Genomic DNA, 25622 nt, shown 5'->3' on the forward strand with positions numbered 1-25622 from the left:
CAAACGGACCCTTAGATTTGGACTTGTTTCTTCTGCAATGCATTATCTCAGTATTTTGCCAACTATGATTTTACTTTGGCATCCATACTCCAGAATTACATGTTAGAGACTCCTTATACACAATCTGTGCAATCTGCAAACATAATTTTTGTCCAAATTGTGTGGAATAATTTATTCATTTTTACTGTTTTAATGAAATCTTTCAATCAGTCATTGTGTCCAATTGTACATTTAACTTAGTAAACAAACATGATAAGAAGAACTTGTGCACTATATATTTCCGACGTTATGTTGTGAAGATAGGTGGTAAAAACTTTGATCTTTTCCCCTTAATTAGAGCTTGTGTGTCTGGAAAGTTACTTTGACCTGCTAGATCCTCTAAGCATCCATCGTCTCCCACAGTCACAAGATAAGATACCAGATGAACGTCGTTCATGTCTACAATCTCGTGTCCACTGTATATCTTCCACATCTGCTACCCTATAGAGCGTATGCTGGCCACACATTCTAGGCTATGCGGGTTCCTCAAACTCTTTCTCTGCTCTTCCGGTGTGCTCGTACCACAAAGACATCCGATAAGCATAAATTCCTCCATTCTTCTGTCCGCTCTCATCACTTGTTTTATTTTGATAGCAGCCTATCGCAATCTCTGTGTCTCTTGCTCCGTCCATTGATCTCTGGTTTATGTTTGCGGAGCGTGTTAGGATGTATCTGTCATCCACTGTCACGTAAATAGTGGCACACCAACCAATGAAATGTTAGTATGCTCTAGCAATGGTGTTTAGTTAGATTGTAAAACAGGTTAGTGATGACTAAGTAGTTGGAAATAGAATTCATACCTATCATTATCTTGGAGTGGACATACACCATGAACCTTCTATTTTTTTGGGCACTCCAGTATAATGTCGAGGGATGAGGAAAAAAATGGGGGAAGAAACTCTCCTGGTCCCTCCTTTTCTCTATTAGCGAGGCAGAAAAATTTCAGGTAATCTCTAGGATGCGCTTGTTCTCTTGTTTCTCTGATTGCTTCTCCTATCAATCTGTACATCATCTTCATGGTCTCCCTCGTCCAGTGCAGTATATCATGTACACTTTCGCTCTCTGGTGATCCTTCTGGCCACATTGGTATAACCACGTAGACCGAGAATCTCTCTTGTGCCCTAATCTTGTTTGCCACCTTAATTACAATCTCAATTGGAATCAAATTTTTGCATCCACTGTTCTGATCAACCTCCCACAAGCTGCATCTTTCGATAAAATATTGGTTTTCTATGTATATGAATTTGTCTGCTTTTCTGATAGCCTCAACATAAGCGTCGTGGATACTATTTTCAGTTTTGACCTTAAGTGACAGTGGACTTGCAGAGAAATGATCAATTGACCTGAAAACCTGCACATTCCTGTTCCTGTCGGAGCTGCTTGGAGGAGACGATTTGATTATCTTCCCTATGGCGCTTGCTGGGATTAATAAGGAAGGGTCACATTGCTTGGTCCATCTCTGCTCGAAATTTGTAAGCACGTCCCAGGCTGCTTCACCCGTGATACAAGCGTGTGCATCATGCCATGGTTCTCTTGGTCCACCTCTGTGGAGGTTAGCTCCCAATATTTGTCGATAAAAATCATGTGCATGAGAATCGGTGTTAAGTGTTTTGAATAGGGAGTGTTGCTCAGTATCATAGCGACCGTCACAAAGATCTACACCCCCAATAAAACTCATTATCTCTCTTTTGTTTGGTGCATCTTCTACTCGGGTGTCTACAGAAAGTCTTTTGGTGATGGCTGAAGAATGTAGGAAACTTATTGTGCAATCTTGGGCATAGTTTGCATATCACTCGAGTGTCTCTGAAATATGCCAAAGCATCTTCGTCATGAGTCTTCATCAAGCCTTTGTTTTTGATGTGTGGTAAAGATGATTCATCATTCCAGAGCATTATCCTTACTGCAACATCTTCTTCCGCTTTCTGCTTGAGCAGTTCACCTAATTTCACTCCTTTTGCACGTGGAATTTCTGTGTTGGGATCTCGAACCTGTGAAACATTTGGTATGTTGTCTACTATGAAGAGTCGAAGTAACATAGGTCGGGCATTGAGCCAAGATGAGCCTATTTAAGACTGAATTCTTGTGGAATCGTTTGTCTTTGGTGAAAAGGTAATTACCAGCACCATCTTGGGGTTGAAAGACCATCCTACAATGTATATTAAATGTTTTGCTCCCTCAAGAGCTTTATAGGCATCTTCCCATAACTTTCCAGGGAGCTCATGAGAAGATAGCGGTGGTTGGAAAGAGGGAAGATGGTGAGCGTCCTGGTACAATGTTACACTGCAGTTAGAACGCTGTGGGAACGTTGCATTCCGGAGGCCTTTAAAGTTGTCATTATTAAGTAATTTTTCCCAGCTGGGCTCTAAATCTGCCGGCTTGAACCATAAAATGAACTGAAGCCCTAATTTCGGCTTTAGTTTTCCTTCTTCAGAGAGCAACAGAAAGAAGCCATTTATCAAGCTTGCTTGGTTTACTAGCTGGCGCGCCTCAAATTCTATCTTCCCAAGGACAGAGCATTTAGTTTTCATGGTGATTTTTACGGTTGAGTCAATAGGATAAGCACGTAGGATTTGGAAGGTCTGGTTCCAGACCCGGTTTCTTTCAAATGTTGTCCTTCCCACTTTATGGTGGCCTATCTTGATCGTCACATATGCTGCCCTCGTACCTGCTGATAAACACTGTCGAGAAGATCAATGGTAAGTCCTTGCGTATTTTATTCAAATATTACACACTTAACAAAGTCGGGATTTTTTTTTACATTTGGTTTAATAACAAATTGCAAAGTTTTCAGTGAGAATGTTCTATGGAAAGTTGGTAAGACGTGGTTCGTCTTCAGAAGTTTTAAGCTGAATACCTACTCCGAAACCTTAGAACTCCACCGTCTCTTACCATAGTACATTCTTACCCAAAATTTGCTCAACGAAGTAGTATTTTGCACGAGCATTTTTTTTTTAAAAAAAGATCATGCAATGCATATAGCTCGGATATTTAGTGTAATATTGTGTCAATAAATGTAGTTTCTCATGGTAATACTTACGGTGAAGGGAAAGGATGGCGCAAATGGTGTAGCATGGAAGATGGTGGCTTCCAATGTTCCATGGAAGAATTTTTTGTCGTTCATCTATCTTGAAAGCGGCCTCAATTACGTGATTTTTGTTAGACAGACAAAGAAAGTGACCGATAGGGAAAGGTCAGGTTTAAGGTGACCTGTTGGAAGATGGAGAGTAACTGATCATCATTGCTGTGGATATATATGCAGGTAAGTTTACCAGTTTTGAAGTATAAGTAACAAATTTTGGAACGAAACTTTTGATGCAATTATAACATTAGCAGTTGGAGAAACTTGTAAAACTATGTTATTTAGTCTTAGAGGCAACTCCTTTTACCTAATCACATGTTTTACCATTAAGCTTAAGTCACTAAAATTGGAACATAAACAATGTAGTTTCTATGGCTGACCAATTTGTGTATAGTTTGTTTCAGCTAATGTTTTACGCTTTTTGTGAAGTTATGTTCGTAGTACCATATGGCTGACCGCTTTGTCATTGGAAACTACCGCAATGTACTTGGTTGTTTGTCGTGTCGTTCGCTAATTGTCATTTAGAAACGCTAAGAGATCTACTAAACTTGTTGTCATTTAGAATTAGGCGCGAGTTACTTGTGTTTATCGAAAACTGACCTATATTATATTGGACTTTAATGCCCTAATTTGTTAGATTTATCCTGGTTTTATTGGATGTGTATTGCTTTGTAGGTGAAGCTGTGAAGATGCTGATGTTCCATTTTTTCGAAAAAAAATTGGAGTCTGTCATCCATCAAAGGTGATGGTTCAAGTTTACGACGCTTGAAGTCGACTCAAAACCATTCTCACAAGAATATAAATTTGGAAACTCTTCTTCTTTGGTAAGGCAACGAGCAATAGTTGCGCGATGGCCACATTATTTGGAGCCACCCTTCAAAAGCATTCCCAATATGGGAAGCTAAACAAATGAATGATACCCAAATATGGGATAGGTAAACAAATGAGCGGAACGGAGGAGTATTCTGTAATGTTGAAATCAACCGATGAACTGTTGATAATCATTATCCGATTGATTCAGGAGGCCGATTGATTCAGGAGGCCTCTTATGATACGGGAGGTATTACTATGCCCACATAGTAACGTGTCTATTGAAAATTTGAAAGTCAATCTTGGCATTTTGAAGAACTAAAAGTCATATTGCTACCATTACCTATCTCTCGTCTCAACCCCTTTCTAAATATGTCCCGAATATTCATGAGTTTACGTCATTGTCAGGAGCAAACTGAATTAGGCTTATGTACAAAAAGTGAACAATTTCTCAAATATTTCTTAGTTACCACTTTGACCCATATATTATCCTTTTCCATAAGAATTTTCCATAAAAGTTTCATTTGAAGGGCTTTATTAGCTACTTCAAAGGATTTTATTCCTAATCCACCAAGAGACTTTGGTAAACAAACTTTATGCCAACCAATTAAATTTGGAGAACGCTGTGAAGGATTTTTATTCCATAAAACATCTCTATTAATTTTGTCTAATTTGTTATGGATACTTGAGGGAAGGAGGAAACTTTGCATTTGAAAGGTTCCCTTCGCGGCAAGGTTAGCATTAACAAGAACCAGTCTACCTGCTTGCGATAAAGAATTCGCTTTCCATTTCGATAATTGAGCGCAAGAGGAATTAATAATACTTTCAAACATATTTTTAGTCACTCTGCCGTCAATTAAAGGACAACCTAAGTACTTACCCAAATGAGCTTCTTTGTTCATACCAAGAATACCTCAAAAAGACCCACGAAGTGAGCGATCAATATTTCTAGTGCACTGGAAAGTCGATTTGTCAAAATTAACAAATTGTCCAGAAATCGTGCAAAATTTATCCAAAATAGATTTAATAGTTCTACAACTCTAATTAGATGCTTTAGCAAAAATGATAGTGTCATTCGCAAAAGTCGGGAATGGAATTTTTTCCAATCCAGATCCAATTCTAATACCAATATCACTAGAACTAAGACCACTATTCTTTTGTAGGAATCTTGCTAAAACCTCAGCACACATAATAAAAATATATGGCGAAAGTGATTGGATGTTTAATGTATGCAATTTCACAACTTGAGTACTCGCAAGTGATTGGATGTTTAATGTATGCAATGACGAGTACAAGACCGGATATTGCTTATGCAGTAAGAAAGTTAAGTAGGTACACAAGTAACCCAAGTACTCATCATTGGGTAGCGGTTAAACGTGTATTACAATACTTAAAGAAAACCATAAACTATGGTTTGACTTATATGGAACATCCATCGGTAATAGAAGGATATTCGAATGCAAGTTGGATCTCCAATGTGGAAGATCATTCTTCTACAAGTGGATGGGTATTCTTGCTTGGTGGAGGCGCCATTTCGTGGGCTTATAAGAAGCAAACTTGCATTACAAGTTCGACAATGGAGTCGGAATTCATAGCCTTGGCTTCAGCCGGAAAAGAGGCGGAGTGGCTACGGAATTTAATTTATGAGATTCCATTGTGGCCTAAACCTATATCACCAATTTCGATTCTTTGTGATAATGAGTCTACTTTGGCTAAGGCATATAGCCAAGTATATAATGGTAAGTCGCGACACCTAGGCATTAGACATAGCGCGGTACGAGAGTTGATCACTCAAGGGGTGATATCGGTGAGTTTCGTGAGATCTCAACAAAATCTAGCTGATCATTTGACCAAGGGATTGGCCAGGGACTTGGTTTACAAGTCAATGATCGGGATGGGTCTAAAGCCCTTTTAACTTATGGTGGTAGGACACCCAATTCCCCTCTAATATGACATTAGAGGTAGAATTCAATGTGGAAAGCCTACTATTTTAAGTTGAAGCACAAGTTTAAATAATCCCGAAGGTATGTGCTTAGACCTACATGATATGTTAGGATGAAGTTCATCTTCTTAATGGATCTTTTGAAAAATTGCTTTTGTAGGAGCATGAAGAAAAGAGTCTACCTATGTGAGTGTGAAGTTGGCCGCTTCAATAAGCTCGGGCTTGGCTTTTAAGCACTCATGAATGGATAGGGACACTAGGCCGTGTAATATAGTGTCGGTTAATTAGCTTATGAAGTTGTAATAAATTTATATGTGTTTAATCTTCATGTATTCAAATGAATTTGAAGGGTTCAATCCATTGTGACACCCCGATACTCGAATGCAGAATGTATAATTCACTAAGATGAAAATTCAATCTTCGTGACATTTTTGTTTTATGTATAAGTTTGGTTTGGTTTGTTGTTTTGAATCAAGGATTGCATTTATATGGGGGAGGAATGTTGGTGATTTTTGTTAATCACCATATCATTTGAATGAAATCGGGATTTGGCCAAAAATCATAGCGAGTTTGACCGTTATAATATGGGTTAGGGAGTGTGGAGTACACGCTCATATAAACGAGTTTGAATGAGCAAATTTAAAGAATAAGTTGCAATGCAATTAGACGATGAAATCGTAGCAAAAATATGGAAAATGGACTAACCCCTATCGGGGTTGCTAGCCCCGATCGGGGCCATTGTATTCTAGTGAAAAATTCCAATTTAACCACGTCCCCGATCGGGGACGCTAACCCCGATCGGGGTGAGTATTATTTATCGGGTTCTATGAACCGTGTTGCATTGTTTCATACTTGTCTTTATGTTCCGTTTGGAAAGTAACTACCTTTCGTTTTTCTGATTATTTTGCATAAGTATACATATACTTAAAGTGTGCATGAGAAAGGGTTAGATAAAATAATAAACACAAACTTTATTTTTAGATTTTTGGTATAACAAATAAAACATAAAAACTTCATAAGTTTTCTCTTGTTTTGCCTTAGAACAAGAGGGAATTTGGTGTATTATCCTAGGAAAGATTTCTTGCAACCCAAAGGCTTAATAGGGTAGAAATACTTTTTAAGGAAAGCGATATATTTCGTGATCATCAAGTAATCCAAGTTCGATTTGTCAATTACCCTACACAAAACTACAACATTTTTAGAAAGTATTTACTGTTTTAACAATGTCGAATGTTAAGGAAATGACATCCAAGTTTGGAAAACTTGAGAAATTTGAAGGGGTTGATTTTAGGAGATGGCAAAAGAAAATGCATTTCCTACTCACCACCCTCAAGGTTGTGTATGTCCTAAGTACCCCAATGCCGGAGCATCGAGATGATGAAACTATGGAGGAAGCCCGCAACCGTCTCAAGTGGGAAAATGATGATTATATTTGTCGGGGACACATTCTAAATGGTATGTCTGATTCTTTATTTGATGTTTATCAAAATTATGAGTCAGCAAAGGAACTTTGGAATGAATTAGAGTCTAAATACATGGCCGAAGATGCTTCTAGTAAGAAGTTTCTTGTAGGCAATTTCATGAACTATAAGATGACGGACTCAAGGCCGGTAATGGAGCAATATAATGAATTGCTCCGGATATTGGGACAATTTGCCCAACACAAGATGGAAATGGATGAATCCATTTCGGTGTCAAGTATAATTGACAAATTGCCTCCTTCTTGGAAGGATTTTAAGCATATGCTCAAGCATAAGAAAGAGGAGTTGTCTATTGTACAACTAGGAGGGCACTTGTGCATAGAGGAGTCTCTTAGAGCGCAAGAGAGTACTAAGGGCAAGAACAAGGAAACCATGGAACACTCTTCAATCAATATGATGGAAGTAGGTTAAAGTTCTAAGGGATTTAAGGGGAAAAAATGCCCCATGCCTAACACCAATGATGACACAAACAAGAAACCCAAGGGTGCTTGTTGGATATGTGGTAAGACCGGGCACTTTAAAAATGATTGTCGGTTGAAGAAGACCAAGAAGGGTTCTAATTACAAGAACAAATCCGGGCAAGTGTCTAAGGACAAAGGCCCTCCAACTCATCAAGGTCAGAATTTTGACAATGGTATTAAACATATTGTAAATTATGTACCACTAATTTCTGAGGCATTTTATGTGCAGGATGATGAGATTGCATGGTGGATTGATTCGGGTGCTACAAAGCATGTATGCAAGGACCGTAGATGGTTCAAGACTTATGAACCGGTTAATGACGGTTCAATTATTTATATGGGCAACGAATCAACAACTCCAATACTTGGTCGAGGTGTAGTAGTGTTAATATTTAGTTCCGGGAAATCTATTCATCTTTACTATGTTTTTCATGTACCCGGAATTAGGAAAAACTTAGTTTCCGGCGGTCTCTTGTCAAAGTATGGTTATAGGCAAGTGTTTGAGTCGGATAAATATGTAATAAGCAAATGTGGTACATTTGTAGGATTTGGATATTTATGTAATGGAATGTTTATGTTAAATATTATGAATAAAATGCATGATGTTGCTTCTAATTTCATGGTTAGTCATATTGAAAATGTTCCATATCTTTGGCATGCTAGACTTGGACATGTTCAATTTAAAAGGATGATTAATATGTCTAAACTTGGTTTAATTCCACCTTTTGATTCTAATGTTCAAAAGTGTAAAACTTGCATAATGAATAAGATCACAAGACAACCTTTCAAGCCTATTCATAATTGTTCACTTGTCTTGGATTTAATTCATAGTGATTCGTGTGACTTTAAGTCTTCACCATCTTTAGGGAATAAAAACTATGTTGTAAATTTCATAGATGATTATTCCAGATTTTGTTATATATATCTTTTGTCAACTAAAGATGAGGCCCTTGAAAAGTTTAAAATATTTAAAAATGAGGTAGAATTACAACAATCTCTTATGATTAAAAGATTGCGCACCGATCGAGGTGGAGAGTTTTATGATCCTATGTTCTTTAATTCATGCGGCATTGTGCATGAGGTTACTCCACCGTATACACCACAATTAAATGGTGTAGCGGAGAGGAAAAATCGTACTCTAAAGGAGATGGTTAATTCTATGTTATCCTACTCAGGATTGAGTGATGGTTTTTGGGGTAAAGCTATGTTAACGGCTTGCTATTTATTAAATAGAGTTCCTAACAAAAGGAACAATGATGTAACCCCATATGAACTTTGGTACAAGAAGACACCAAACTTCAATTACATTCGAGTTTGGGGATGTCGGGCGGTAGTAAGATTACCGGAACCCAAAATTAAGACATTGGGTGAAAAAGGCATTGAATGCATATTTATAGGATATGCTATGCATTGCAAGGCATATAGGTTCTATGTTATTGAACCTAATAGATCAATTGCGGTAAACACCGTAATTGAATCTAGAGATGCAATATTTGATGAAAATAGATTTTCTTCTTTACCAAGACCAAAGGACATTGTTTCATTAAATAATGGAACAAATGAGGAGAACATAAATGTTGAACCTCAAGATGAGTCACCCGAACTCCGTAGAGGTACAAGGATTAGAAAAAGAAAGTCTTTTGGTCCAGATTTTCAAACCCATTTGGTTGAAGGATCAAGAGAGGAGGTAGGATGTCAATATGAGTATTTCTACCATGTTGATGAAGATCCTAAGACATTTGGTGAGGCTATGAAGTCTCAAGATGTTGCCTTTTGGAAGGAAGCCATAAATGATGAGATGGATTCCATCATGGGAAATAATACTTGGGTCCTAACGGATCTACCTCATGGATGCAAACCTTTGGGCTGAAAATTGATCTTCAAAAGGAAGATGAAAGTCGATGGCTCAATCGACAAATACAAAGCAAGGTTGGTAATCCAAGGTTTTAAACAAAAAGAAGGTATTGATTACTTTGATACCTATGCTCCGGTTGCTCGAATTTCTACGGTTAGATTATTAATTGCACTAGCGGCGATTAATAATTTAGTGATCCATCAAATGGATGTTAAGACGACATTCTTAAATGGGGACTTAGATGAGGAAATTTATATGAGACAACTGGAAGGGTTTGTTATGCAGGGAAATGAGCATAAGGTGTGTAAGCTTGTCAAATCCTTATATGGACTCAAACAAGCTCCTAAGCAATGGCATAATAAATATGATGAAGTGGTTTTGTCAAATGGTTATAAGCTAAACCAATCCGACAAGTGTGTATATAGTAAATTTGATGATGCCGGAAATGGTGTTATAATTTCTCTATATGTTGATGATATGTTGATATTTGGTACCAACCAAAATCAAGTAGACCTCACAAAGGCCTTTTTATCATCAAGTTTAGAAATGAAAGACATGGGGGAGGCGGATGTTATACTTGGTATAAAGATTATAAGGAAGAACAAAGGAATTGCATTATCTCAATCTCATTATATTGAGAAGGTACTTAAATGATTTAAGTATGATAATTGTTCTCTGGTTAGTACCCCCATGGATCCAAGAGTGAAACTTATGCCTAATACGGGTGATGCAATTTCACAACTTGAGTACTCGCAAGTGATTGGATGTTTAATGTATGCAATGACGAGTGTAAGACCGGATATTGCTTATCCAGTAGGAAAGTTAAGTAGGTACACAAGTAACCCAAGTACTCATCATTGGGTAGCGGTTAAACGTGTATTACAATACTTAAAGAAAACCATGAACTATGGTTTGACTTATATGGAACATCCATCGGTAATAGAAGGATATTCGGATGCAAGTTGGATCTCCAATGTGGAAGATCATTTTTCTACAAGTGGATGGGTATTCTTGCTTGGTGGAGGCGCCATTTCGTGGGCTTCTAAGAAGCAAACTTGCATTACAAGTTCGACAATGGAGTCGGAATTCATAGCCTTGGCTTCAGCCGGAAAAGAGGCGGAGTGGCTACAGAATTTAATTTATGAGATTCCATTGTGGCCTAAACCTATATCACCAATTTCGATTCTTTGTGATAATGAGTCTACTTTGGCTAAGGCATATAGCCAAGTATATAATGGTAAGTCACGACACCTAGGCATTAGACATAGCGCGGTACGAGAGTTGATCACTCAAGGGGTGATATCGGTGAGTTTCGTGAGATCTCAACAAAATCTAGCTGATCATTTGACCAAGGGATTGGCTAGGGACTTGGTGTACAAGTCAATGATCGGGATGGGTCTAAAGCCCTTTTAACTTATGGTGGTAGGACACCCAATTCCCCTCTAATATGACATTAGAGGTAGAATTCAATGTGGAAAGCCTACTATTTTAAGTTGAACCACAAGTTGGTATGTGCTTAGACCTACATGATATGTTAGGATGAAGTTCATCTTCTTAATGGATCTTTTGAAAAATTGCTTTTGTAGGAGCATGAAGAAAAGAGTGTACCTATGTGAGTGTGAAGTTGGCCGCTTCAAGAAGCTCGGGCTTGGCTTTTAAGCACTCATGAATGGATAGGGACACTAGGCCGTGTAATATAGTGTCGGTTAATTAGCTTATGAAGTTGTAATAAATTTATATGTGTTTTATCTTCATGTATTCAAATGACTTTGAAGGGTTCAATCCATTGTGACACCCCGATACTCGAATGCAGAATGTATAATTCACTAAGATGAAAATTCAATCTTCGTGACATTTTCGTTTTATGTATAAGTTTGGTTTGGTTTGTTGTTTTGAATCAAGGATTGCATTTAAATGGGGGAGGAATGTTGGTGATTTTTGTTAATCACCATATCATTTGAATGCAATCGGGATTTGGCCAAAAATCGTAGCGAGTTTGACCGTTATAATATGGGTTAGGGAGTGTGGAGTACATACTCATATAAACGAGTTTGAATGAGAAAATTTAAAGAATAAGTTGCAATGCAATTAGACGATGAAATCGTAGCAAAAATATGGAAAATGGACTAACCCCTATCGGGGTTGCTAGCCCCGATCGGGGCCATTGTATTCTAGTGAAAAATTCCAATTTTGTTGTTTACGTGAAAGTGGAAAACCACGTCCCCGATCGGGGTTGCTAACCCCGATCGGGGTGAGTATTATTTATCGGGTTCTATGAACCGTGTTGCATTGTTTCATACTTGTCTTTATGTTCCGTTTGGAAAGTAACTACCTTTCGTTTTTCTGATTATTTTGCATAAGTATATATATACTTAAAGTGTGCATGAGAAAGGGTTAGAGAAAATAATAAACACAAACTTTATTTTCAGATTTTTGGTATAACAAATAAAACATAAAAACTTCATAAGTTTTCTCTTGTTTTGCCTTAGAACAAGAGGGAATTTGGTGTATTATCCTAGGAAAGATTTCTTGCAACCCAAAGGCTTAATAGGGTAGAAATACTTTCTAAGGAAAGCGATATATTTCGTGATCATCAAGTAATCCAAGTTCGATTTGTCAATTACCCTACACAAAACTACAACATTGAGGTTGCCAGGATTTGAACCCGTGACCTTCGGTCACACTGGCTCTGATACCATAATAGATGAACTATCTCAACCAAAACCTTAAGGTAATGGTTGATGCCCAACTATTATAAATAATCCTATTACCTTGTGCCTTATATCTATGTTTGCCTATATGATATGTGCGAACAACCTGTTTCAAGTACTCCTTATAGTTTAGAAAGAAAAGAATACGACACTTCATTTTTGAAGTCTCTTGGGAGTTCCCTTCTTTATTTGTTAAGATCAAGGCTGAGCCATGGTATGCAATCGCGGTTTAAATCATGATCTTAGTATCGACGGAGGTGGCTTAATCTTGGTCGTCGTGACTAAGTCACATGTTTCTAGTTTTGTTCAATGGATGTTTGATTGTAATAAATCAACCAGATCATTTGAGTTATGAGTATCTCTGTCATTCTGAAAGGCGTAGATAGCATTAGGGTCGGTTTGGATACCAATTTAGGAGGGAAGGTGAGGGGAGGGGGAGTGAGGGGAGGGGAGGGGTTGGAAAATGAATTGTGGTTGTTTGGATAACATAATTGATGAGAGGGAGTTGGGAGGGGGGGAGGAAGGAGGGAGATGGAAGATTAGATGGAGAATAGATGGAAAATGCCGATGGAATATGATGAATAATAACAATAATAGAGTCTAAACAAAGTTTTCCTTCCAAATCTTGCCATTGTAAGAAAGATTATAATTTGTTCTATAGGAGGGAAAATAAATCCTCTCAATTCCCTCCCCTTTCATTTCCCTCATTCCATATTTTGTTTCCAAACAAAGGAAATTGAATCTCTCCCTTTCCCTCCCCTCCTCTTCCCTTCAATTCTCTCAATCCAAACGGACCCTTAGATTTGGACTTGTTTCTTCTGCAATGCATTATCTCAGTATTTTGCCAACTATGATTTTACTTTGGCATCCATACTCCATAATTACATGTTAGAGACTCCTTATGCACAATCTGTGCAATCTGCAAACATAATTTTTGTCCAAATTGTGTGGAATAATTTATTCATTTTTACTGTTTTAATGAAATCTTTCAATCTGTCATTGTGTCCAATTGTACATTTAACTTAGTAAACAAACATGATAAGAAGAACTTGTGCACTATATATTTCCGACGTTATGTTGTGAAGATAGGTGGTAAAAACTTTGATCTTTTCCCCTTAATTAGAGCTTGTGTGTCTGGAAAGTTACTGCAGCCTGCTAGATCCTCTAAGCATCCATCGTCTCCCACAGTCACAAGATAAGATACCAGATGAACGTCGTTCATGTCTACAATCTCGTGTCCACTGTATATCTTCCACATCTGCTACCCTATAGAGCGTATGCTGGCCACACATTCTAGGCTATGCGGGTTCCTCAAACTCTTTCTCTGCTCTTCCGGTGTGCTCGTACCACAAAGACATCCGATAAGCATAAATTCCTCCATTCTTCTGTCCGCTCTCATCACTTGTTTTATTTTGATAGCAGCCTATCGCAATCTCTGTGTCTCTTGCTCCGTCCATTGATCTCTGGTTTATGTTTGCGGAGCTTGTTAGGATGTATCTGTCATCCACTGTCACGTAAATAGTGGCACACCAACCAATGAAATGTTAGTATGCTCTAGCAATGGTGTTTAGTTAGATTGTAAAACAGGTTAGTGATGACTAAGTAGTTGGAAATAGAATTCATACCTATCATTATCTTGAAGTGGACATACACCATGAACCTTCTATTTTTTTGGGCACTCCAGTATAATGTCGAGGGATGAGGAAAAAATGGGGGAAGAAACTCTCCTGGTCCCTCCTTTTCTCTATTAGCGAGGCAGAAAAAGTTCAGGTAATCTCTAGGATGCGCTTGTTCTCTTGTTTCTCTGATTGCTTCTCCTATCAATCTGTACATCATCTTCATGGTCTCCCTCGTCCGGTCAAGATATCATGTACACTTTCGCTCTCTGTGATCCTTCGGCCACATTGGTATAACCACGTAGACCGAGAATCTCTCTTGTGCCCTAATCTTGTTTGCCACCTTAATTACAATCTCAATTGGAATCAAATTTTTGCATCCACTGTTCTGATCAACCTCCCACAAGCTGCATCTTTCGATAAAATATTGGTTTTCTATGTATATGAATTTGTCTGCTTTTCTGATAGCCTCAACATAAGCGTCGTGGATACTATTTTCAGTTTTGACCTTAAGTGACAGTGGACTTGCAGAGAAATGATCAATTGACCTGAAAACCTGCACATTCCGTTCTGTCGGAGCTGCTTGGAGGAGACGATTTGATTATCTTCCCTATGGCGCTTGCTGGGATTAATAAGGAAGGGCCACATTGCTTGGTCCATCTCTGCTCGAAATTTGTAAGCACGTCCCAGGCTGCTTCACCCGTGATACAAGCGTGTGCATCATGCCATGGTTCTCTTGGTCCACCTCTGTGGAGGTTAGCTCCTGCAATATTTGTCTGATAAAAATCATGTGCATGAGAATCGGTGTTAAGTGTTTTGAATAGGGAGTGTTGCTCAGTATCATAGCGACCGTCACAAAGATCTACACCCCCAATAAAACTCATTATCTCTCTTTTGTTTGGTGCATCTTCTACTCGGGTGTCTACAGAAAGTCTTTTGGTGATGGCTGAAGAATGTAGGAAACTTATTGTGCAATCTTGGGCATAGTTTGCATATCACTCGAGTGTCTCTGAAATATGCCAAAGCATCTTCGTCATGAGTCTTCATCAAGCCTTTGTTCTTGATGTGTGGTAAAGATGATTCATCATTCCAGAGCATTATCCTTACTGCAACATCTTCTTCCGCTTTCTGCTTGAGCAGTTCACCTAATTTCACTCCTTTTGCACGTGGAATTTCTGTGTTGGGATCTCGAACCTGTGAAACATTTGGTATGTTGTCTACTATGAAGAGTCGAAGTAACATAGGTCGGGCGTTGAGCCAAGATGAGCCTATTTAAGACTGAATTCTTGTGGAATCGTTTGTCTTTGGTGAAAAGGTAATTACCAGCACCATCTTGGGGTTGAAAGACCATCCTACAATGTATATTAAATGTTTTGCTCCCTCAAGAGCTTTATAGGCATCTTCCCATAACTTTCCAGGGAGCTCATGAGAAGATAGCGGTGGTTGGAAAGAGGGAAGATGGTGAGCGTCCTGGTACAATGTTACACTGCAGTTAGAACGCTGTGGGAACGTTGCATTCCGGAGGCCTTTAAAGTTGTCATTATTAAGTAATTTTTCCCACTGGGCTCTAAATCTGCGGCTTGAACCATAAAATGAATCAAGCCCTAATTTCGGCTTTAGTTTTCCTTCTTCGAGAGCAACGAAAAGAAGCCATTTATCAAGCTTGCTTGGTTTACTAGCTGGCGCGCCTCAAATTCTATCTTCCCAAGGACAGAGCATTTAGTTTTCATGGTGATTGTTACGGTTGAGTCAATAGGATAAGCACGTAGGATTTGGAAGGTCTGGTTCCAGACCCGGTTTCTTTCAAATGATGTCCTTCCCACTTTATGGTGGCCTATCTTGATCGTCACATATGCTGCCCTCGTACCTGCTGATAAACACTGTCGAGAAGATCAATGGTAAGTCCTTGCGTATTTTATTCAAATATTACACACTTAACAAAGTCGGGATTTTTTTTTACATTTGGTTTAACAACAAATTGCAAAGTTTTCAGTGAGAATGTTCTATGGAAAGTTGGTAAGACGTGGTTCGTCTTCAGAAGTTTTAAGCTGAATACCTACTCCGAAACCTTAGAACTCCACCGTCTCTTACCATAGTACATTCTTACCCAAAATTTGCTCAACGAAGTAGTATTTTGCACGAGCATTTTTTTTTTAAAAAAGATCATGCAATGCATATAGCTCGGATATTTAGTGTAATATTGTGTCAATAAATGCAGTTTCTCAGGGTAATACTTACGGTGAAGGGAAAGGATGGCGCAAATGGTGTAGCATGGAAGATGGTGGCTTCCAATGTTCCATGGAAGAATTTTTTGTCGTTCATCTATCTTGAAAGCGGCCTCAATTACGTGATTTTTGTTAGACAGACAAAGAAAGTGACCGATAGGGAAAGGTCAGGTTTAAGGTGACCTGTTGGAAGATGGAGAGTAACTGATCATCATTGCTGTGGATATATATGCAGGTAAGTTTACCAGTTTTGAAGTATAAGTAACAAATTTTGGAACGAAACTTTTGATGCAATTATAACATTAGCAGTTGGAGAAACTTGTAAAACTATGTTATTTAGTCTTAGAGGCAACTCCTTTTACCTAATCACATGTTTTACCTTTAAGCTTAAGTCACTAAAATTGGAACATAAACAATGTAGTTTCTATGGCTGACCAATTTGTGTATAGTTTGTTTCAGCTAATGTTTTACGCTTTTTGTGAAGTTATGTTCATAGTACCATATGGCTGACCGATTTGTCATTGGAAACTACCGCAGTGTACTTGGTTGTTTGTCGTGTCGTTCGCTAATTGTCATTTAGAAACGCTAAGAGATCTACTAAACTTGCTGTCATTTAGAATTAGGCGCGAGTTACTTGTGTTTATCGAAAACTGACCTATATTATATTGGACTTTAATGCCCTAATTTGTTGGATTTATCCTGGTTTTATTGGATGTGTATTGCTTTGTAGGTGAAGCTGTGAAGATGCTGATGTTCCATTTTTTCGAAAAAAAATTGGAGTCTGTCATCCATCAAAGGTGATGGTTCAAGTTTACGACGCTTGAAGTCGACTCAAAACCATTCTCACAAGAATATAAATTTGGAAACTCTTCTTCTTTGGTAAGGCAACGAGCAATAGTTGCGCGATGGCCATATTATTTGGAGCCACCCTTCAAAAGCATTCCCAATATAGGAAGCTAAACAAATGAATGATACCCAAATATGGGATAGGTAAACAAATGAGCGGAACGGAGGAGTATTCTATAATGTTGAAATCAACCGATGAACTGTTGATAATCATTATCCGATTGATTCAGGAGGCCGATTGATTCACGAGGCCTCTTATGATACGGGAGGTATTACTATGCCCACATAGTAACGTGTCTATTGAAAATTTGAAAGTCAATCTTGGCATTTTGAAGAACTAAAAGTCATATTGCTACCATTACCTATCTCTCATCTCAACCCCTTTCTAAATATGTCCCGAATATTCATGAGTTTACGTCATTGTCAGGAGCAAACTGAATTAGGCTTATGTACAAAAAGTGAACAATTTCTCAAATATTTCTTAGTTACCACTTTGACCCATATATTATCCTTTTCCATAAGAATTTTCCATAAAAGTTTCATTTGAAGGGCTTTATTAGCTACTTCAGAGGATTTTATTCCTAATCCACCAAGAGACTTTGGTAAACAAACTTTATGCCAACCAATTAAATTAGGAGAACGCTGTGAAGGATTTTTATTCCATAAAACATCTCTATTAATTTTGTCTAATTTGTTATGGATACTTGAGGGAAGGAGGAAACTTTAAATTTGAAAGGTTCCCTTCGCGGCAAGGTTAGCATTAACAAGAACCAGTCTACCTGATTGCGATAAAGAATTCGCTTTCCATTTCGATAATTGAGCGCAAGAGGAATTAATAATACTTTCAAACATATTTTTAGTCACTCTGCCGTCAATTAAAGGATAACCTAAGTACTTACCCAAATGAGCTTCTTCGTTCATACCAATAATACCTCGAAAAGACCCACGAAGTGAGCGATCGATATTTCTAGTGCACTGGAAAGTCGATTTGTCGAAATTAACAAATTGTCCAGAAATCGTGCAAAATTTATCCAAAATAGATTTAATAGTTCTACAACTCTGATTAGACGCTTTAGCAAAAATGATAGTGTCATTCGCAAAAGTCAGGAATGGAATTTTTTCCAATCCAGATCCAATTCTAATACCAATATCACTAGAACTAAGATCGCTATTCTTTTGTAGGAATCGTGCTAAAATCTCAGCACACATAATAAAAATATATGGCGAAAGTGAGTCTCCCTGTCTAATACCTCGAGTAGGTGTGAACATGTTCCCCGGTCTTCCATTTACAAGAACCGAGAAAGAAACAGTTTTAATACATTTCATAATCCAAGAAATCCAAGTAGGATTAAAACCCATTTGCGTAAAAGTCTCTTCAATAAAGTTCCATTCAAGTCGATCATATGCTTTCTCCATATCAAGTTTAATAACAATCCATCCTCCTTTACCTTTTTTACGCTTAAAAGCGTTAAAGATCTCATGCGCTAGAAGGATATTATCTTGAATAAAGCGATTAGGTGTAAAAGCACCTTGATACGGATGTATAACCTTATGTAATACACTTCGGAGACGAGTTGCTAAAATTTTCGAAATAATTTTATAAATTGTTGAACAAAGACTAATTGGCCGAAAATGGTTTGGTTATTGAGAATTATCAATTTTAGGGATTAATGCTGTAAAAGTATGATTGACTTCTTTAAGAAGTTTACTAGAATGGAAAAATGCTAAAACTGCTTTGGTAACAGAATTTCCTACTATATCCCATTATTTTCGAAAAAATTCCACAGGATAGCCATCAGGTCCAGGACTTTTATCTGCAGCTAAATTGAAAACAGTTTCTTTAACCTCTTCCCTACTAACCTTACTCGTAAGAAAATTGTTATCTTCATCCGTTATTATTCCACTAATAGACCTAAAGTCCTCATTTTTATCAAAATGACAAAGTTGATTCTTTGTAAACCTCAATTTGAACTCATTAGATATTTCTTGTTGAATGAGATCTTGATCAATAAAAAGAGCACCATCCTTATTAATATATTGCTTAATACCATTTCTACTACGTCTAATTGTAGCATGATTTTGAAAATACTTAGTATTATTATCTAGCTCTATGAGTTTTTTTTTGCTGCCAATAGATACGTTTGTAGTCGAGGAGGGCATCACGCTTTTTTAGCCATTTCAACTGTGCGACTTCTAAAACCAATGAATGAGATGAACCAAGTTGGTTTTGTATATTCTCTAACTTTTTTCTGCAATTGGTTGTCTAAAAATATTTCCAAAAGTAGATTGATTCCATTTTTTAGCCTTTTGCTTTAGTAATTTGCATTTTTGAGAAAGACAAAACATATAAGACCCCTGAAACTGGTATTGCCAACACTTTTTTACCAGCTTACTAAAATCATCTCGAAGAGTCCACATAAGTTCAAATCGAAAAAGAGGGGCTTTCTTATGAATTTGGTCATGAAACTTCACAGAGATAGGACAATGGTTGGAGCTAGTGAACGCATGATGCACAAACTGCATGTTTGGATAAATACTAATCCAACTAGGAGATGCTAAGGCTCTATCAAGGATTTCAAAAACATTTTCAGGACCAGATTTCTTTTTTTCTCCAAGTAAAAAAATTACCGGAAAAAGGGTAGATCCACACAATTAGTATTACTTAAAAATTTAGTGAATCTCAAACAACGCGCATTGGTAACTTTTGCACCCCTTCTTTTTCACTAGGGCTCTTAATCTCGTTAAGATCCCCTAATAATAAGAAAGGCAAATCAAGACTAAGAACAAAGTTTTGAAATTCATTCCAAAACTCCGTTTTTTCAGTCGGTTGAGCAGGAGCATAAACAGAAATAAGGCAAAATTTTACATTATTCATTAAGTCACACACTTCACATGCAATGAATCTATTCGACTTGAATGTGACAATTAACGAAAAGGTCATGGAGATAGATTCTTTCCAAAATAGCCAAATACCACCGGATAACCCAACACTAGGAATGAAGTCACAATTATTGAACCCAAAACAAGCTATTAGATAAGGGTCGGGCTTAGAAGATGATTTAGTATCACATATAGCTAAGATTTTAATTCCATTTGACGAGCAAAAGACATTAAGTTCTTCGGCAAAATTCTTTCTTTAGGTACCCCTAACATTCTAAAAGGCAATATTCATGGAAAATACATTGAGACGATATAATTGGTTCTAATTGAGACGACAAGACCCTAATGAGGTATAAGAAAAACAGACAACTGAAAGTCTACCCCTGCTCAAAACAAGAAGGCAATGTCTAAGCCAACAAGCAAGACATGTTTGAAGGACCAACAACTGGTGAAGACTGACAAGTATCGATAAAGATGGCCAATAAAAATAGACAAGATTATCAAAGAGATAGATAATACTGAGAGATGGAAATCTATTACCATGCAACAAATTGTTAAACCTTACAGACCAACAACAAAAGATTATCCAGAAAAATGTTGTAGCAAAAGTCATAGAACGATCCAAAAGCTGACTAACAAAGGTCAGATTAAGTAGAACTATACAAGCCACCGAACAATCATCAAAAAAGAAATGATTAAATGCAGTGGTCGAATTCTCAATAGGCATCTTGAAACATTAGCTAATCGAGTAAGATAGAAAATGTCAAGAATGACATTAAGCTTTACAAAAGTCAAAATGTAAAACACTTGAGTATAAACCATGTCTACATGGTTGACCTCAGTAAACAAAAGGATGTTTGCAATATAGAGACCAAGATAGCAGCAAAGGATGAGTTTCGTATAGGTATACATATTAGACAAGAATAAACCTTCAGCTACAAAAAACCATTTTGACAAGATAGTTAAACAAGCATAATACATAATCCGATTGGATTCACAAAGAGTGAGGGAAACATAGCCATAACACAGGTGGTAAGTACAATCACCTGATTTGCAAAAAATGTTCCAGACGGAAATTCTACTAAAAGCTATGAAACCGATTCGAAACTCGAAAATCAAAGGCTAAATTTGGTACAACAAAATATACCACCAACTGCTTATCAAAAATAAAATGAAACTTTTCACTAATCAAAAATTCAAGGAACCATGTTGAACAATAAGCTAATCGAGTAAGATAGAAATCATCAAAGATGATACTAAACTTAAACAAGGGCAAAAAATTATACATTTGAGTAACACACATGTATACATAAGGAGCCTCAACAATCACCAAGATATAGCAATAAGACAATGTTTGGATACTTGAATTTCATTTTAAATGACCAATCTCAAATTAGAAATGTGAAATCATAAATCTCAAATCCAAATTCTTTGTTTGGGAAACAAAGTATTTGAAATTTAGAATTTGAAATCCAATTTCTATGTTTGGCAATACAAAGAATTTGAGAATCCAAATTTGATCCAAACTCAATTTTCAAGTAATTAACTCATATTACAAGGTTTTAGGCCAAAATTTCCCGCAATACAAAATAGTCGTTCGACATAGATTTTAACTACAACCCACAAATTTCAACATCAAAACAAAAAAAAAGCAACAAATTGTTCAACTATCATAAAATTTGGGCTTTTTTCGGCCTTTTTTCTTTTTTCCGTTTTTTTTTTCTTTTTTTTTCGGCCTTTTTTCTTTTTTTTTTCCGCTCACTTCCATTTCTTAACTTCAGCTGTCAGGTGTGGCTTTTTGAAAAATTTGGGCTATCTGACAAGCTACCTGAATCCAAAAAAATATCAAGTAAGTGGCTTCACTGCTCAGCCACTAAGATGTGCATTTGACCAGACATTGGCTTATTGGCGCGAAATGCTGACTATTGGGGCGAGGTCCCATGTTCGTTGGACCTTGCCTTTGCCTCCTCTACACTCGTTCACAGGGCTTTCCGACATTGACAAGGCGAGGTATATCACATTTTTGGGCCTAGACCATTCCATCTATATTTTATTTGGACTGAGTACTTCGTCAATTCGGTCGCCGACAAACTGTCCTTGCAATTGAAGCTGCTCGTGGCCCAATTTTAGATGTCACTCATTCTAAATGCTAGGCTTGGCTTCATGCTTGGCGCTGCAGAACTATTTGGCACATGCTCAAACTAACAGAGCCGACATGGATTTATCCTTCTTACTTAAAATAGGTTACCAAACCATCTTACGAAGCTAGGAGAAAGTTGCGAAAGGACGATGCCATGGATTGGAAGTACTATCACGAAAGATTGCTGAATCAAACATATTTCAAAGAATCATTCCCAATCCTGCTTGAGTCTGAACCTAAAACTGACCATAATTCTAGGACTGACCCTAACACTTCAAGTGTTTGGCAAAGGTAGGGTTCACAGGCCAATGAAGGACCGACATTAGCTGAAAGGCTCGGTCCTCGACTGAGCGTGAAATACAAACTTCGCCCGCGCGAAAAAAGTGCAATTATTCCAAAGAAATGGGCTAGAGTGATGATGGGTGAGACGTCGCCTCGTCATGATGGGCCACGTGACCCGGGTTCGGCTTAGGCTAGGTCTTAGCTTTGGCTTTTTTACTATCTATTATCTTTATTATCGTTGCGTGCTTTCCTTTCTCGTTTGTGTGTGATAGGCTTTGCACGGAATAAAACTTTGTAACGGGCTTTCCCCGGAATTTAAAAAATAAATAAAAACTATTATTTATTAGAAATCCCGAGTTTATGCATTCAAAAATTTCATTTTTGTATTACATTGTTTTTGTAGTACTCTTTTAAAAACTTGCCTACGTATCTGCTTTCACAGAATCAAACCGAGTTCGTAGTTCTCTCAAAACAAAATTATGCAGTGTCGACAAATGCCAACAACTCGTGACTTATTCTAAATACATTGTAATTCAAATATTATTTCATAACATTTGAGAATGAGGCCTTTTCAAGGGTAATATTTCTTCAACTGATCCAAGTTCGTAGGATTCGCAAAATCATTTCCGTCCAAAACTGGCAGTCGAACGGCGCCTCCTGATAAAATCTTCTTTTCCAAATAAGGGTCTGCCCAATTTGGTTTGAATTTACCCCTCGGGTCCACTGGTAGTAAAGCATGAACTGATTTCAGAACCAAATCCCCATATTAATTCCTCGAGGTTTCACCTTCTTATTAAAAGCTCTCTCTATCCTCTTCTGATATAGTTGTACATGATATAACGCATTCAATCGTCGCTCATCGAGCATCACTAAAGAATCATATCAGGCTTGGACCCAATCTTCTATTCCATAAACCAACTAATATGGAGTAGCCCTCGTGGCTATTCTAATTGAAGGTCTGTACCCCCATAACGCGAAGGGTATCTTCTCAGGCCATTCACGGTAATTATATGAAATCTTTTTCAAAATGGTCATAACTGTCATATTAGCAGCCTCTACCGCACCGTGTGTCTGTGGTCGATAGGGTGATGACTTGTGATGCTTTATCTTATACTTTTGAAGTATAACTTCAATTTCAGCTTGGAAATGAGTCCCGTGATCACTGATGAACCTATGTGGTACCCCATATTGGCAAATAAGGTCATTATTAATGAATTTTGCCACCTGCTTCACATTGAGCACTTTATAGGACTGGTTTCTACCCACTTCGTGAAGTAATCAATTGCAACAAAGATAAAACAGTGCCTCCCTGTTCCGGATGGGTTTACTTTTCCAATAATGTCAATTCCCCAGGTTGAAAACGGCCAGGGTGATGTCATGTTATATAACATGAAGGGTGGTACATGTTGGATATTTGCAAAAATCTGGCAATTATGACAATGCTTGACGTATCGGCGACAATCTATCTCCATCGTTTCCAATAGTAACCCAACCTCATAATTTTTCGGACCAACATATGCGCTTTCATGTGCGGCCCACATTCTCCGTCATAGACTTCTTCCATAACTTTCTCAGCGGTCGGTTTATCAAAACACTGCAACAAAATACCTTGGGTTGTTCTTTTGTATAACGGCCCATCATCAGTCTTAATAAATTGAGATTCCAACATTCATAAGGCACGTTTCCCTCGTGTACCAAGATAGGGAGGATGCTCTCCTATTTCCTTGTACTTTAAGATGGCCATATACCAAGGTTCAGTTTTGCTTTCTTCGACATCACTAACTGCATTCACATAAGAAGGTGACAATCTTCTTTCGACACATATCAGCATACTGTCTATGTTAATGCATCTGCAAATTGATTTTTATCCCTCGGAAGGCGAACATACTTAACGTCGTCGAAGTATCGTTCCAACTCTTCGATCCTTGCTTGGTACGGAGCCAAACTATTACGTTTGATCTTCCATGACTCGACCACTTCATTAATCACCAAGGACGAGTCCCCACACACTAATAGCTTCTTCATGCCTAAATCGAGCGCGCTGCATAAACCGGGCAAACATGCTTCATATTCAGCGGCATTATTCGTTACATTGAAGTACAACTTGCTCGACACCGGGACGTGCTCACCTTTCGGAGAAATGAGGAGAATTCCTACTCCGTACCTCATATAATTCGATGCTCTATAAAAGTATAAATCCCACACATCATCTTCTACGTGAACCACATCTTCATCGGGAAATGACGAAGTGTCAACCACCTCAGTTTCCTCGATTTGATTGTCGGCGAGAAAATCGGCCACCACCCTTCCCTTAATTGCTTTCAAGGGCAAATATTTGAGGTCGAACTCAGATAACATGAGAGTCAACCTCGACATTCTTCCATTTAGCACCGGGTTTTCAAATAGGTACTTGATCGGATCCATTTTTAAATAGATACTCACGCTGTAACTGAGCATATCGTGTCTTAACTTTTTCGCTGCCCAAACTAGGGCCAAACATGTCTTTTCAAAGGGTATTAATGAATCTGTTACATTATATAGTAAACTATCTTGGGGAATAATCCAAAATTATTCTAGGCGATAATATTATGATACCCGTAATATTATCTTTCCTAATATTTTCCTAATATCTTATTCTATCACATATCTCTAATACTATTTAGATTTTTACCAAAACAATTGGCAACTAATAGAATGGCAGCGTAAAAAATCCGATTATTCAAACCGATCCGATATTCTATCCGAATCCGATCCGATTTTTAGGATATCTGATCCGAAAGTTAAGTTTGGATCGGAGATCCGATCCGATTTTTTTGGTTTTGGTTTGGATATGGATATGAATATTTGAATTAAAATATTTGGATATCCGATTCGATCTGAAACTTTAGTATTCTAGTATAATTTCGAGAAAATACAAATTTATCTGATACAACAATTTAATAAAAGTTTAAAACATAAGAGAAATATGTAAGTGGTACTTAAATTTTATGTTGAGAACATTGGAGTAAGAATACTAAATAAAATCATCATGTAGGACGATGAATATGATCTCGGACTTAATTTTAACGTAAAATCTAAATTATGGATATCCGATGGATATCTGCAACCGATCCGATTATTTTGGATATCCGAATATTGGATATCCGGCATATTTGGTTTGAATATGGATATCTGACTTCAGGAATTCTAATATAGATATCTGATCCGAACTAGTACATTGGATCGGATATCTGAGTCGTGCTCTCCCCTACCTGA

The 25622-nt window shown here is 37.6% G+C and overlaps 2 protein-coding genes and 2 pseudogenes across 2 annotated transcripts; 1 reads left to right on the forward strand and 3 right to left on the reverse strand.

The window, feature by feature from the left end:
* Positions 1 to 218: 218 nt before the first annotated feature.
* LOC141626795 (phospholipase D alpha 4-like) lies at positions 219 to 3177 on the reverse strand (annotated as a pseudogene).
* A 7180-nt stretch (positions 3178 to 10357) lies between these two features.
* LOC141632622 (secreted RxLR effector protein 161-like) lies at positions 10358 to 11080 on the forward strand. Its single transcript, XM_074445153.1, has one exon. It carries the CDS (start codon positions 10358 to 10360, stop codon positions 11078 to 11080), a length of 723 nt encoding a protein of 240 aa, XP_074301254.1.
* A 2276-nt stretch (positions 11081 to 13356) lies between these two features.
* LOC141626798 (phospholipase D alpha 4-like) lies at positions 13357 to 16316 on the reverse strand (annotated as a pseudogene).
* Positions 16317 to 24203: 7887 nt separating this feature from the next.
* On the reverse strand, positions 24204 to 24791 carry LOC141632623 (uncharacterized). The gene has a single exon (XM_074445154.1). It carries the CDS (start codon positions 24789 to 24791, stop codon positions 24204 to 24206), a length of 588 nt encoding a protein of 195 aa, XP_074301255.1.
* Positions 24792 to 25622: the final 831 nt, after the last annotated feature.

Source organism: Silene latifolia, chromosome Y (genome assembly GCF_048544455.1).
Source record: "Silene latifolia isolate original U9 population chromosome Y, ASM4854445v1, whole genome shotgun sequence".
NCBI classification, from domain to species: Eukaryota; Viridiplantae; Streptophyta; class Magnoliopsida; order Caryophyllales; family Caryophyllaceae; genus Silene; species Silene latifolia.

What these genes read in the sequence shown, in the direction of transcription:
- LOC141632622 (XM_074445153.1), top strand. Translation starts at nt 10,358, where the DNA reads ATGGATCCAAGAGTGAAACTTATGCCTAATACGGGTGATGCAATTTCA.
- LOC141632623 (XM_074445154.1), bottom strand. Translation starts at nt 24,791, where the DNA reads ATGGATCCGATCAAGTACCTATTTGAAAACCCGGTGCTAAATGGAAGA.